This window comes from Phascolarctos cinereus, unplaced genomic scaffold (assembly GCF_003287225.1).
Source record: "Phascolarctos cinereus isolate Bilbo 61053 unplaced genomic scaffold, phaCin_HiC Scaffold_1;HRSCAF=81, whole genome shotgun sequence".
In the NCBI taxonomy this organism is placed as follows: domain Eukaryota; kingdom Metazoa; phylum Chordata; class Mammalia; order Diprotodontia; family Phascolarctidae; genus Phascolarctos; species Phascolarctos cinereus.
In genome coordinates, this window is record NW_027555514.1 from 284,252,845 (window position 1) to 284,266,893 (window position 14,049).

Here is a 14,049-nt window from a genome sequence, read left to right on the forward strand (position 1 = left end):
AAAAGGAAAAGAGGAAGGGAAAAAAGAGAGAGGGAAAATGAAAGAAGAGAGGGAGGGAAGAAAGCTAGGAGAGATGGGAGGGTGGGTAGGGGAAAGGAAGAAAAAAAGAAGGGAAGGAGGGAAAGCACGGAGGTAGAGAAGGGAAGGAAGAATAACACTAACAGCACCTTTATGCATATTTTTGGTTTCATAAGGAGTGAAAGAAATTAAGTCTGCATTAGGTAAACTTAACAGGAAGTGGGGGGGCTTCCTTTTCAGCGTCAGTGGGGAGCTTGTGTTTCTGCTTGGTTCAACATCACTAACTGCACCAAATCGCGATTTTCTAGAAGATTGAATAATTGTGAAACCATTCTTAGTCTGGTAATCACCATAGGAACGAAGGCAGAGAGAAAGCGAAAACTGTCCACCCCTGACGGAGGCCAACAGCCGGGCCGCGGCGGCGCCCTCCTTAGCCCCTGGCTACCTCCCCCCGCAGGTCGGAACACACGGGCCACGGACACAGGAGGCGTGTTCCCCGGAGCTGCTGCAGGGCCCGGGGGAAGGACCCAGGACTGCCATTGAGGATTGCTTCTCAGTGACTCACGATGCTTAACGGGCCTTATCGCCTGTGGAAAGCGGCTCAGGGGAAGCCCAGCCTTAATGCAGCTTGCTGGGAGCCAATGGGGCTGGTGCAGGGGGGGCCCCTCCTCTTCTCAGAGCTCTCCGATGCCCCCAGGCTGTGAGGGTGAGGGGAAGCCGGCCATCTCTGCTGCTGGAGGACCAGGAGCAAGGTCTCAAAAACGGCCCCTGGGAGTCCAGCAGAGGTTTGCTTCCAAGGGATCCCAAGTTTGCGAAGGAGCCTAGGGTTTCAGGGTTGACATTACGTCAACAACAGTCACTGGGAGTCAGAGGCCATGGGTTCAAAAGCTGACTCTGTTCCTTATGATCTAGGGCTGGGAGGCTGCACCACAGTGGACAGAACGCTGGGCCTGGACTCAGGAAAACTCATCTTCCCGAGTTCAAATGTGGCCTCAGACCTCTACCAGATGTGTGACCCTGGGCAAGTCACTTAACCCTGCTTGCCTCAGTTTCCTCATCTGGAGAAGGAAATGGCAAACCACTCCAGGGTCTTTGCCAAGAAAACCCTACATGGGGTCCAGAGAGTCAGACAGGCCTGGACTTGCTAGCTGGGTGACCTGGGGCAAATCACTTCTTCTCTGGGCCCGTTTCTTCATCTGTAAAATGGCGGAGGAGAAGGCAGCTTAAACACCATCCCACCGAGGCCCCTTCCAGCTCTGTGATCACCTAGACCCGATCTCCTGGGGTGTAGTCTGGCCTAGCCAGGTGGGTGATGGCAGCCAATTAGAACAGCACCAGCACGGCACTTCTATGAACTTGGAACCCGCCAGCCAGAAAGGCTTCTGGCAGTCAGGATTTCGATTCTAGAGAAAGACTGTGGAGGCAAGCACTGTACCAATGACTCCTGCACAAGCCATGTTTCTAGATCTACTGGAGCTGCTTGGAATTCCTCGGTGGCTGGCTGTGAGCACCACAACTACAAAAGTCTGCCCCGAGGTCCCCTCTGCTCCATTTCTTAGGGCCGCCTGAACGGTCTCTGGCATGGCCAGCGCAGCTCTCTCTCTACATTAGCACCCTCCCTGCCCTCCCAGCCCTGGCCGAACTGGCCACGTCCCATTGTCTCCTTCCCCTTGCGATCTCTCGTGGTGCCGCTCAGACACTCTCTGCTGCCCATCACAGCCATCCTGACCAACCCACCAGGTTCTAGGGCAGAGATTGTGTATTGCGTCTTTTCCAAACGTCCTCTCTCTCCCAGGGATTAGTCTGCACACAGCAAATGTTTGACAAGACTTTATTGGAAAATCATAAAGTGCCATATCAATATGTCCCATCTGACAGCTCCCCTCCCCCATAACGCACACAGTCCTTGGACGGAAGGCTCGCCTGACTCACTGTTGCACGTGGCTGCCGTGCTGGGTGGATGTGCACCACAAGGCCTAGTGAAGAAAGCAGGCCCTGGAACCAGGAAGCCCTGGGTTCAAGTCCCAGCTCTGACACAGGTAGGCTGTGGGAGCCTGGGAAAGCTAGTTCACCCCCCAGTGCCCCAGACAGCTGCAGGGGTGCTGACCGACACTGGTGGAAGGACTTTCCTCATTTGGCAGTTCCCCATGTGAACTGAGGTCCGGCTCCAGGTCTTTTCCCCAAGAAAGGGCTCCAAGGGGGGCTGGGGGTAGCAGGGAGCATAAGAAGAATGACCATGGGGTCGGAACAAAAGACCACCCAGAGCACAGCATCACAAGAATCCCATCAAGGCCGTCTCCTCAAGGGCAGGGGCAGGGGGACGGGAAGAGGCTGTGGCCACCGCCCTGGGTTATTTTGGGGCAAGGGGCACGCTGGGAGTGGCAGGGGCAGAGGCTGGTGACAAGGCCATGGAACGAGCAGAATCAGAAACCTGGAGGAAACCAGGGAGAAAGGCTAGAGCCCAAGGTGGCCACACTGTCGCCCCTCTAAAGAAACCATCCGACTCTGTAAGAAATGAGTGTTTTCATCTGCAGATTTTTAATAGTTTTCTATTTCTTAAGACCCTCAGTCCACAAAAATCAGACCCACCATGATAAAAGTTGGTGGCAGTCTGGTGGGCCTCTGGCCGCACGTCCCCTTGGCTGCTTCCAGAGCCAGTGATGGAGGGCAGCGCACGTAAGAGGAGGGTCTCTTCTTCCAACTCCCCATCCGTGGGGAAGGAGCCCCCAGCCTCGGCCTTCTTCCTCTCTCCTTCCTCTGTCAGGCTCCCTCTCAGCACCTGCGCCCACTCTTCAGGCCCATGACTGTGAAGGTGGCCGCAGTCAGCTTCTCATAGACTAGGAACATGAGGGCAGCCGTGAGCACGGTCTGCAGCAGCTTGGCCTCCAGGCCTTTGTAAAGTCCCATTACTCCAAAACGCCTAGGAGGAAACAGGGTGGGCAGGTTGGTGCAAAAGCAGCCTGGAAAAGGACATATTCCTGAGAAGAGGACGGGATGGACGGCACCAGGGCACGGTACCCTACGTTCATCCCCAGGACAGAACCAGCCATGGAGAGACATCACGTCCAGCTCAGACTTTCTGTTGCTGAAATCTCAGAGCCTACTTCCAATCTCCTTGAAATGCAGGAGATCAGCTGGGTAGGGATGACCCACCAGTCCCAAAACTAGGAAGCAAGGAGACGAGGGGGCCCTGACAGGATCTTACTGAAGAGGACACAGACTGTTGGCAGCTGGAGGGCCTCAGGGATGCCAAAAGCAGAGACCAATCACGGGGCTATTTCAACTGCCTCTGCACTGCCAAAGAGCAGCTGAAAGGGGATGAAGCTTCCAGCAGAACAGAGCTCAATCTCACCTCCCTGGCCCCTCCAGGCACCACTCAACCCAACCTGGGGCAAGGCCAGCAGCCAGAATCCAGAGGGAAAGAGCTAAGCCATCTGGAAGTGACTTGGCAGCACCTGGAGGGCCGCCGCGGGCCTCTGGCCAGATGTTTGACAGGACGGTCCCACCAGCCACCCCCCAGCTGGGGCACATACACTGTGTGTCCTGGGACAAAGCCATACTACCCCCAACTGTCCAGTCTACTTACTTCCCTGAGACTCAGCCCCCAACCAATTCTACAGGAAAGGAAGAGAGGCACTAGGCGAGGAGGGGACCACTGGTTTTTTGCTGGCTGGGGAAGGCCAAGTGACCGAATGCACCAGGCAGTGCTTCCTTCTACAGAGCTCCAATAAACAGCCTTGGCCCCTAAGCTCTTGCCCTCACTTTCATGGTGATGTAGGAAAGGGAAGGGAGAGACAGAGCGGCTAGAACCCCTGCCCAGGTGGCCCCCGCCCCTCAGGAAAAGCCAGGACTAGAAGACCCCTGTCTGTCTGGGACAGCAGCAGAGATTTCACAATCAGACAGTAAGGAGAGTTCTTGCAGATTTTTTCTTGGTGGGGGCCCTGAATTTAAGTCTATTTTCTTTAATAATAAATTTTGAGTGTGTAAATGAACAGAGAAGCCATGGGATGAAGGCCATTCCCACCCCCCAGACACTGGCAGAGGTCTCCTTGTTATAGGAGAGGACAGGGAGGGGCAGGGAAGGACTCACCTCACTCGCTGGTGAAGAAGGTAAAGAACATTCCGAAGGCTTCCTAATGTTCTGTTTTCGGGGTTCAGCCTGTGACGCCCAAACTGGGAAAAGGATGCAGACAGAGACCCCCCCAGCAATTATTTTCTGAGCTGCACTCACCTTCGCATCTGCACAGAGAGGAGCCGGGGGATAACGCAGTGACAACGGGCAGTCACGAAGACATTTTGAATGGCCTGTCACCTCCTCAGTGAAGGGGCAGACAGAGCTGGGAGAGTCTCACCAGCCCCAGCTAACCAAGGCAACGATGACCATCTCCCCTTTCTTCTGCTCCTCCACCTGAGGCTAATCAGCAGACAGCTGGGGGACCAACCACGTGAGTGTTCCCATCAGCGTCTCTGGAAGCCACTGGACCGAGGGCTTCCCTCTTCCCAGGGCCCATGAGGCATGGCAAGGTGCTCCCTCCAGCCACCCAGAAGGCAGGCCCTTCACATGTTCTCTGCGCAGCATCTGTGGCTGAGAAGCAGACTTGGGGGAGCCCCTGGCAAACACCTCCAGGCTGGTTCTTAGCTCGGGGCCAACCACAGGGTTGGGCCTCCCCAAGCGTGGGCTCCACTGGTGCTGTCCAGGCTGCTAGGGGCCATCGAGGAGGACCATGACCAGGCAAAAACATTTCCGCTAAGTGGCCACTGTGAAAGCTAAGTATGATTGAGAATGAGCTGAGCAAGGAGCAATCCACCAGCATTCTGCTTTTTCCCACGTGGAACTCAAAATGAATCGACTTCATTGAACCCTAAAACAAAGCTGTGACTTCACAAACCCCTTCAACACTCCTAGCTAAGCTGGAGAGATGGCTGGAACCTGGGCTCCTGTGCAGTGCCTGTAACTGCCAAGACTCAGCTCCTGGATCACCTGCTGTGTCAGAATGAGAGGGGAGTGGTCGGGTCCCACCTCGCTTTTCTTTCTCAGTTGCATCAATGGGTCCTTCCTCCACCATCCCCAGCCATCACACTCATCTAGGCCTTGGCAGGGGGCCCCAACTTCATCCTCCTGGGGCCGGCGTGGTGATGACCCTCTGCTGTGGCACCAGGCACAAAGGCCCCCAGGGGTCCACACTGTGCAGATCTGCTAACGGCCACCCTGGCCGTCCTCGCAGAAGTCAGAAGAAAAGGGGGCATGGGAGCAGCATGAGGGGTGAGGGAAGTGACTCTTTTCTGTTATATTAACAACCAACTATTAAATCAGCATTGAGGCTTTTTCTTTCTACTTTCTCATTCAGGGACAGCCCCTGTAGGTCATTCAGCCAGTCTCCCAAGGACAAGGCTGACAGATGAGACCGGCCTACCCCTCAGGCACCCGTGGGCTCTGTGACCTTGGGCAGGACCCCACCCAACTGGAAGACCTTACTTCTGTTTGGAGTGTAAACAGAAATCTAATCTGGGTGAATTCTGGTCCCCAAGTGTTAAGCCCATGTCCTTGCACCACTCCACTGGAGTTTAGGGTGACTCAGCTCATGCAGGAGAAAACCATCCAAAGTGGTCTGAGTAGAAATGGATTCCTTTGTCCAGTGGGTGGGAGGCCGCTGAGTCTCATGATCAAGGCTGTTCTCTGCAGGAGGGGTTGAGGGTTTTCAGCCTACCTCCTTATTTGACAGTCCAACCCCTGGGGTCAGCTCGGTGGCACAGTGGATAGAGCACTGACCCTGGAATCAGGAGGACCTGAGTTCAAATCTGGCCTCAGACACATAACACTCACTAGCTGTGTGACCCGGGGCAAGTCACTTACCCCCTCATTAACTGTTCACCAGTTAGGGTTGATTTTCAGCTTTCAGGGGCACTCCCTTTTCCAAAGGTATTTAAATACTCAGTGATCTTCATGGTTTTGTCTTTGGTTACTGAGAGAGACCACTGTTCATCAATTTATTGATTAGCAGCCAACCTAATTCATAAATTGACTGCTAATTACCCAGACACTGTCTCTCAAGCTTTTCATTGTCTCAGGGGCAATGCTGCAGGTTTTGAGAACTCTGTTCTCAAAATGTACAGACATCCCCATTTTGAGTCTTCTAAATCGGGGATTTCTGAAAGCCCATACGCTCAAGAAGTGGCTCAAAGCAAGACTCCGTCCAGTCTAAGGGAAAACCACCCAGTGAAGACCACCCAGAGAGACGTGCTGAGCGGGCGCGAGACACATGGTGCGTCCTGCTGCTCCTGGACATGGCTGCCCTTCAGAGTTTCTGGGGAGAGGTGGGACGCTTCTAAACGCTTGTAAAAGGCAAGGTCATGGTTCTGACCTGTTTTGCCTATTTTTCCCCCAGTTAGTTGTTTCTCTTCTTATTTTAACTCCACTGATTTTGATTGCACAAGAACCTTTTCACTTTTGTGTCATCCAAACAGTCCATTTCAGCTTCTGCGTTCTTCTCTACCCCCCTCTCCCAGATGAAGCTCCTCTGATTCGTTTACAACATGATCTTTTTCATGCCAAGCTCATGTGTCCATCTGGGCGTGTGAGCTTCTCGCCAGACACAGCGGGACGTGGGGGGGACATGGGAGACAGGGCCTTCTGGTTTTCCCAGCAGGTCTTGTCAAACAGTGAGGCCTTAACACTCCCAGCTGGGGCTGGGTGAGCCCCTGCTCCCCAGAGCTGCCCTGGGCTACGGGTAAAAGTCTCCCGTGACAGGCCCATACTCACCCTCAGAATGGACTGCACCATCTGCATCGGGTAAGTGACTGTGGTGGCAATGGCCTTAGCAATGGCCCCAATGACAAACACGTCCAAAGAAGAAAGCTGCCCAGCAGAAGGAAGAAAACAGAGTTGAGCCTTAGAAGGACCAGGACCTAGAGCCCCCATGCCACAAGCCACAAGGACCAGGACCCATAATCCCCACGCCACAGGCCACAAGGGCCAGGACCCATAATCCCCACACCACAGGCCACAAAGGCCAGGACCCAGAGCCCCCATGCCACAGGCCACAAGGGCCAGGACCCAGAGCCCCCTTTGCCCTCCGCCTCAAAGGCCTGGCTCCCGCACATGGCCCGTACCTGCACTCGTCTCTTCAGGAGCTGCCTCTTGAGCCCCTCGTAGAACATGAACTGGATGGCCGGGTTGAAGACCAGCAGGAGGGAGGGAAGCGTGCCGTTCCACAGAGCCATGACCCCTTCGTCCCGCATGATTTGGTGGAAAGCATCTGTGTGAGAGGAGACAGGAAGCTCCAGAACCAAAGGGGCAAAGGGGAGAGGCCCTGGGCAGAGCGGCTCCCTGCAGGCAGCTTAGGGACCAGCTTTTCAGAAAGGCCAGACATGCTCCTGCCCGACGGTGACAGAGGCTTCGTGAGGTAGCAGGGGGGAGCTGACGTCCAGGCCTTCCTCTGATACCCACGAGCTGTGGACCTTAGGCACGTCCTGCCTCCAATCAGGGCCCCAGGAAGCTCTCCGAGGCTCTGTACAGGGAAAGTGCCAACCTGCACTGGCGAAGGGCATTTCCTCTTCCTGCCAAGGAAATCACTGGCCCCATCCTTCTCCGTGCCTTAGCCCTGCAGCTTCAATGGAGATACCAGGCCAGCACACCCTGTCACAGAGATGCCTGCCCAGAGGCTGCCATTCCCAGGCCAGAATGCTTGGCCAGCGCCCCTTCCCACACAGGGCAAGCACGCTTCATTCCAGCACAACTCCAGGGCAATAGGCCAAGCCTTGGGAGAGGTCCGGCCAATGCAGGAAGCACGCCTGTCCCTCCTCCCCACTGGCTGTGTCCCTCAAACTCAGAGACTGGGAGGAGACGAGGGACAAACGGGTACCCCTGGGGCAGGGCCATCAACAGGACGGGGATGTCAGAAAAAGCATTCCGCTGGAAGCGGGAAGCTTTCACCTGGAGGCCCTCACCTAAGATGCCCTTGTAGTTGGTGGGCACAATGTCTTCATTTCTGAACTTGGCCCCCTGGAGTTTCAGCCGCGTGTTCACCACCCAGAGCGGCGTGGTCAGGAGCACGTTCACCACACCTGGGTCAGGAAAGGAAGCAGAGGCAGGGCTAAGGGAAGTGTCACCACGGACCTGGCTACCACCTCTTCTGCCATGGAGGACAGAGACCAACATCAAAGCGGGGCCTGGGCCTCTCTGGGCTGGGCTGGGGGGTCACATAAGCCTCTACTGTTAGAAGTGATTCAGGAGGGAATGTGGCTGGTGGGAGACAAAGAGACTGCAGAGAGACAGAGACAGAGAGACACAGACACATGCAGAGACAGAGAGTGAACCATTAACAGGACTGTCTCTGACCACGAAAACTGGGGTTTCTTCATAGGAAAAGCAGGCACAACCTTTTCTATTCCTCAAGTGGTGTGGCAGCGATGGGCGCTGCCCAAGATGCAAAATGGCATCTTGACTGTGGGCTGTTTCAGAGAAAAACTCCCCCACTTCCCAAATGAGGAATGTGAAGACAGGCAAAAGTGACCCAAGCAGGCACCTTCATTGCTCTCGGCCTCTGATTTAACTGGGGGTCAGTCTCTACCAAGACAAACCCGAGACACAGTGAGAGCCAGGGAGGGCACGGTGGGGAGAAGCCTGGCTCTCAGGAGAGCTCCCTCCCACACATTCACATGTCCATTCAGACAGGCAGGCAGCAAGCAGTGGGCTGGGGACAGCGTCACAAGCAGTACGCTCCGCTTGCTCCTTACAAGATTCAGGAGGGGCAGGGACCTGGGTCCTACAGGGAGGCCTTGGGCTGGAACAACACAGTGAGGCCAGGTGCTTCTCTTTTAAAAACACATCATCCCAATTTAACATCATCTTGAGACTTTAACAGATTCTTTTAAAGGACAGTCCTGAAACAATTAACAGAAGGAGAGTGACGTTTACTAGGGCGGGAAGGCAGGCCTGGAGCATCCACTCGGAGGGATGCCAACAAGCCAGCACCAGCAGGCAGGACCCCAGGGAGCAGTGGTGTCCCTGAAGCCCCAGGACCCAGATGGCTTTGATTTAGGAATCTCAAAGCAGGCGTGCAGGGAGCGAGCACTGCTTCCTCAAAGAATGCCGCAGGGAATGCCCAGGAGACAAGTTCTATTTCCTCTCCTGCTGTACAGAATTACAAACCTGAGGCTGCTGACTCAAGCCCCAAGAGCATGTGATAACAAATGAAAATTCCGGTGAACTGACCCGAGCCTGTCATACTCCAGGTTTGCTGTGGCTCTATTTGATATCCTAGGCCTCCCCTGGCTCGTAGGGGTCATAGTGGCCTGGGGGTGACCTTGGCCAGCCTGCCCACCTAGGAAAGGCTTCAAGGATGGACTAGCCATGGGCCTGCCTTTGGAAAGGCTCAAGCACCAGGCAATGATTTGTTGCTATAGCAACTCTTTCACAAGCTGCCTCTGAGAGATGTGCACACACACCTTCCCAAACTCCTGGAGGGCAGGGGCTATTCCATTTTTGTCTTTGGGCCTAGATTGCGTAAGAAATGCTTCCTGGCGTACTGATAGGCCAGGTACAGGTGATTCCCTCCCTCCTCCTCATAACAAAGCCCATCAGTGCCTCATCAGACAACATACAGGACATTGTGGCCTAGCAGCCTCCAACCTCTACACAGATTTAATTACGCTGCATCATATGCCCAGAATATACTCTATCCAGCAGGGGCTGAAGTCAATTAGGGATCTCTGCTGAACACTGCTGTTCCCGGAGAAATAAAAGCTAATGAAATCTCCCTCCCTCCTCTCAGGAGAGAGGCTGGGGGCTAAGGGGTCAGAACACTGTGTACGCTGTTAAATGAAGAGCTGTATTTGCTAGAAGGGAGAGTTCAGTTTTGGGGCAGGGGGAAGGGACCAACAGAAAGGAAGCCCCATCCCCAATGAACATGAAAAGCCCAGATTCCTCCACGGAGTCAATCAATCAACAACCAAGCCGCTGAGTCCTGGGGCTGTAAGGGAGGAGCTGCCTGCCCCCCCCCTTCAAAGAGTCAGGGGTCTGCACTTGCCACAGAGCAGGAGCAGTAGCCACGGATAAACTAGACACCCTGAGGAATGGCAGCTCTAGAAAGAGCCCAGTGCAAAGTTACAGGGAAGGGGAAAAGGACCGCCACGAAAAGAGGAAAGGACTTCTGGCAGCCACAGGTCACATGTGCTCCGAGCACGACCCCACATTTGCCCTGGCTTCAGGTCCCAGACTTTCAGAGGGAATGTAGTGTACCAATTGCTCTCACCTCTCTAGCAAATGCCCTTAACAAAACATTAATTGTGGACAGAGCTCCAGCCTTGGAGTCAGGAGGACCTGAGTTCAAATCCAGCCTCAGACACTTGACTCTTACTAGCTGTGTGACCCTGGGCAGGTCACTTAACCACAACTGCCTCACAAAAAAAGCAAAAAAACCCAAAAATTAATTAACTCTGGCTGGCCAGTTGCTCTCACCTCCTAGACACTCAAAAGGGAGCACGCTGGTGGGGGCTCACGAACAACAGTACGAAGAGCCACCTCTCAGCTCCTCCGGGTTACGTGCAGCACCCCAAGGGGAGGAGTCGGCCACCCTCTGGGCCCCAGCCCACCAACGCACAGCAGAGGAGAGGGCACTACACAGATGATAGGTGGGTCTCGGTGGAGCTCTGGAATCCTGCCCACAAGCCGTCTGATCTGCCTTAACTACAGGGAAGGAGCCCCAAGAGAAGTGGGCCGTGCCTGCAAGGCCCTGCTGACACCCCTGACGTACAGTGTGAAGAGACCTCCGGACCCAGCCTGCCAACCTTCTGGGCCAGAGGGCTCACTGCTGTGGGTGCGAGGCACAAACCCAGCATCAAGGAATAAATTCCCAAGTTTGATGCAGAGTTTGAACAACAGCCGGGTTTCTGCTAGTCTTTGGAGAGAACAATGCCTGGTTCCCACACAGTTTATTATTATACCATGACAAGGCTCCCAGCAGGAAGAGCAACATTTTCTCTAATTACTTGGAGAATATATTGGCAGTAAGACTGAAAAAACCAAAACAAGAGTTATTATGAGAAATAAAGAGGCTCGAAGCAAAGAACAGTCTTCCACTTCAACAACTGCACCTCCTCGCCCCCCCGCCCCCCAGTCTACACATTTGTAGGAGCTGGTTGGATCAGGTGACCTCGAGGGTCCTCCCTGCACACCAGCCCCTGTGTCTGCCCTCAGGAAGTCCAGTCTTACAGTGGAAAGGTCAGAAAGGATCAACGTGGCAAGGCAACGTGGTTGGACTGAAAACATGATTTCGTTATTTCATTTGCCTCTATTCTACTAATCAACACTGGGACCATCTCCAAGCCCGAAGACTCTCACAGCAGGAAGAGACTTAGCTTAAACAAAGACTCCTCCAAAGCCAGGCTTAAGGCCCAGGAAGGTTCAAAGACTCCATAATTGGGGGGGGGGGTGGAGTACATAGTCAGGAACGCCTGGGCTGGAATCCTGCCTCCAACATAATGAGGTCTTGGGCAAGTCACTTAGCAGACCTGTGCCTCGGTTTCCCCACACTTATCTCCTAATACTTTTGTGAGGTTCAACGAGGCTTTCCTAACCTCGAGGTGCTAGAGAAAGGCCAGTTATTATCACTGGAATAAAAGATGCACTTCTTTGAAGGAGAAAGGTAGCCTGGGCATTCTCTTGGGTGTCCTGGAAAGGGGCATGTTTCCAATGTGGCCCAGTAGGGCTTTCCCCAACACCCTCTGGGTCCAGATGCTAGAGGAGAGGGCGCTACACAGCCCCCAGGGCCCACAGGAGAGGGCATAACCCCCAGCCAGACAGAGAAGGGTCTCCACAGCTCAACTCCACAAGCTTGATTAAAAGTGTCGGGGGGGGGCAGCTAGGTGCCACAGTGGATAGAGCACCGGCCCTGAAGTTAGGAGGACCTGAGTTCAAATCCGGCCTCAGACCAAACACTTGACACTTACTAGCTGTGTGACCCTGGGCAAGTCACTTAACCTCAACTGCCAAAAAAAAAAAAAAAGGAGAGGCCAAGGCCACCAGGAGCATAGAGACAGGACAGAAGGAGGAAGTGGCTGAGTGTGACCCTGGCAGTGCTGAGAAGCTGTCAAATCTGGGAGAGTCCCCGAAGGGGGCCTTTCCAGTAAGTTCAACTCCCACTGATGAAGCGCAGCAGAAATGGGACTCTAGGCCTGTCCTTTTCTCTTGTGCTTCTGAAACTTGACATTGCTGCAAAGGACTATGGGTAGATGAGATTACTGTCACTAGATACTGTCCCCTGAGGGATGATAGGAAAGTGCTTTTAGGCAGAAAAACATAATCCATTCTCCATTCAGATGCCCCCTTCACTCAGAATATTCTAACCCAATGTTTTTTTCTTTTTCTTTTTTGAGGCAATCAGGGTTAAGTGACTTGCCCAGGGTCACGCAGCTAGTTAAGTGTCTGAGGCTAGATTTGAACTTAGGTCATCCTAACTCCAGGCCCAGTGCTCTGTGCACTCCTTGAGGGTCTGGTTTCTCCTCATCTTCTTTTTCTTTGCCACCCCTCACCAAGTCTAACACAGCTCCTGCCACAGTCCTCCCTCATAAGCCTTTGTTCCCTGCAATCATGCGATGGGGGAATGTGGGTGGGAACGGTGTCCTCATGGCCTCTCCCCGAACTTTCCCTACGACTGCCAGGATGCCCCTGGCTCTGCTCTAGCGCCTTCCCTGGGCCTGACGTCTCCAACTGAGCCGGTCTAGTGTGTCTGTACCCAGCTGTTTACTGGCGCTCTGTTAGACTGTGAGCTCCTGGAGGGAGTGACTGTGTGTTGGGTTTCATTGTATCCCGATGCTTTGCATGGTGCCTGGCATACAGCCGGTGCTTAATAAATGTTTGTTGACTTGGCCAACCCAGTAGAAGCCACAATCCCTTGGTCAGCACTAATGGGGGCTAAAATCTATCCTTCCAAGGCACGTCCAGAACATCACTGATGCTTGAAGAACGTGTTTCCCTCAGAAGTGCTTGTTACCTGCAACAAATCCAACCACCAAGTCCTTTCCTGTTGTAGAATGTTGACCTTTGACCCAGACAGCTTTGAGGCTATTAAAAGCGTAGAAATAGACAAAATTGGAGCAGCAAAGGCTGGAGATGACTGGAAACCACCCTCGGTACGGCGCCAGGCTGGGAAAAAACACAACGAAAACGTCAGGAACAAAAATCATCAGAAACGGGTCCCACATGGCCCGCTCCCTGCACCCCCCCCCCCCCCCCGAGCTAGACAGAAGTCAGATATTCTACGTGTGGGTGTGTGTGGTTATTTCTGGCAGCAATCAGGATTAAGTGGCTTGCCCAGGATCACACAGCCAGTAAGTGTCTGAGGCCAGATTTGAACTCAGGTCATCCTGACTCTGTGCACTGTGGTGCCACCTGGCTGCCCCCCTGAAGTCTTATATTCTCAAAGAGGCCGAGCACCTGGGACAAGGGGCAGGAGGGTGGGGGTGGGGGGCTCCACAAGCTAAGACAAGTGTGACTCCCACCGCATGGGGCTAGGATGGACACCTTGGCTGACGGCCAGGCTGGCACTGCTATTTCCCAAAGGATCCTGGTTTTCAGCAGAAGCACAGAACACCCGCCTGCCGGATATATCTAGTGAGGGGCTCAGGCCAGTAGCTGCCCTGCAGAGATCTGGCCCCACCTAACGGAAGCTGGGTATCAGCTGCGCCAGCTACAGGTTGGCGCCTGGAGAGGCTGCCCTGACAATGGGGGCAGACGGGGAGCCACTGTCCTCCAGGGCAGTCAGAGCTCCTCCTCCCTGCCGGGCATGCTTGGAGGACCCCTGGGCTACACTGCCTCTCACTTACAGGCCTTCCTCTTTAATGATCTCCATCAGCACCATGTGTGTCGTCTTGGATTTCCGCTTCTCGTCAACTAGCAGATCAAAGAAGAGACTGTTAGGATCCCTGACTCATATGCATTCATGGGCTCCCCGGCATCCTGGCAATCTCAACAAAGAGGGCAACCTCTCACAGGTTGGTCAGATCCCCCCAGATTAACACAGGGAAGAGGAG

The 14,049-nt window shown here is 54.1% G+C and overlaps 1 protein-coding gene across 4 annotated transcripts in view; it reads right to left on the reverse strand.

Annotated features, from left to right (window-relative positions):
* Positions 1–1,835: 1,835 nt before the first annotated feature.
* SLC25A17 (solute carrier family 25 member 17) overlaps positions 1,836–14,049 on the reverse strand; it is a 32,988-nt gene continuing 20,774 nt past the window's right edge. For 2 of the 4 annotated variants that reach the window (XM_020982677.2, XM_020982678.2), the window contains exons 3-9: positions 13,843–13,909; positions 13,011–13,162; positions 7,966–8,082; positions 7,129–7,274; positions 6,779–6,874; positions 4,109–4,191; positions 1,836–2,938 (exon numbers count right to left, since the gene is read on the reverse strand). In XM_020982677.2, coding sequence (XP_020838336.1) covers positions 2,791–2,938; positions 4,109–4,191; positions 6,779–6,874; positions 7,129–7,274; positions 7,966–8,082; positions 13,011–13,162; positions 13,843–13,909 — 809 coding nt within the window. In that variant the 3' untranslated portion in view covers positions 1,836–2,790. The other 2 variants (XM_078147558.1, XM_020982679.2) reach the window with 2 other exon arrangements.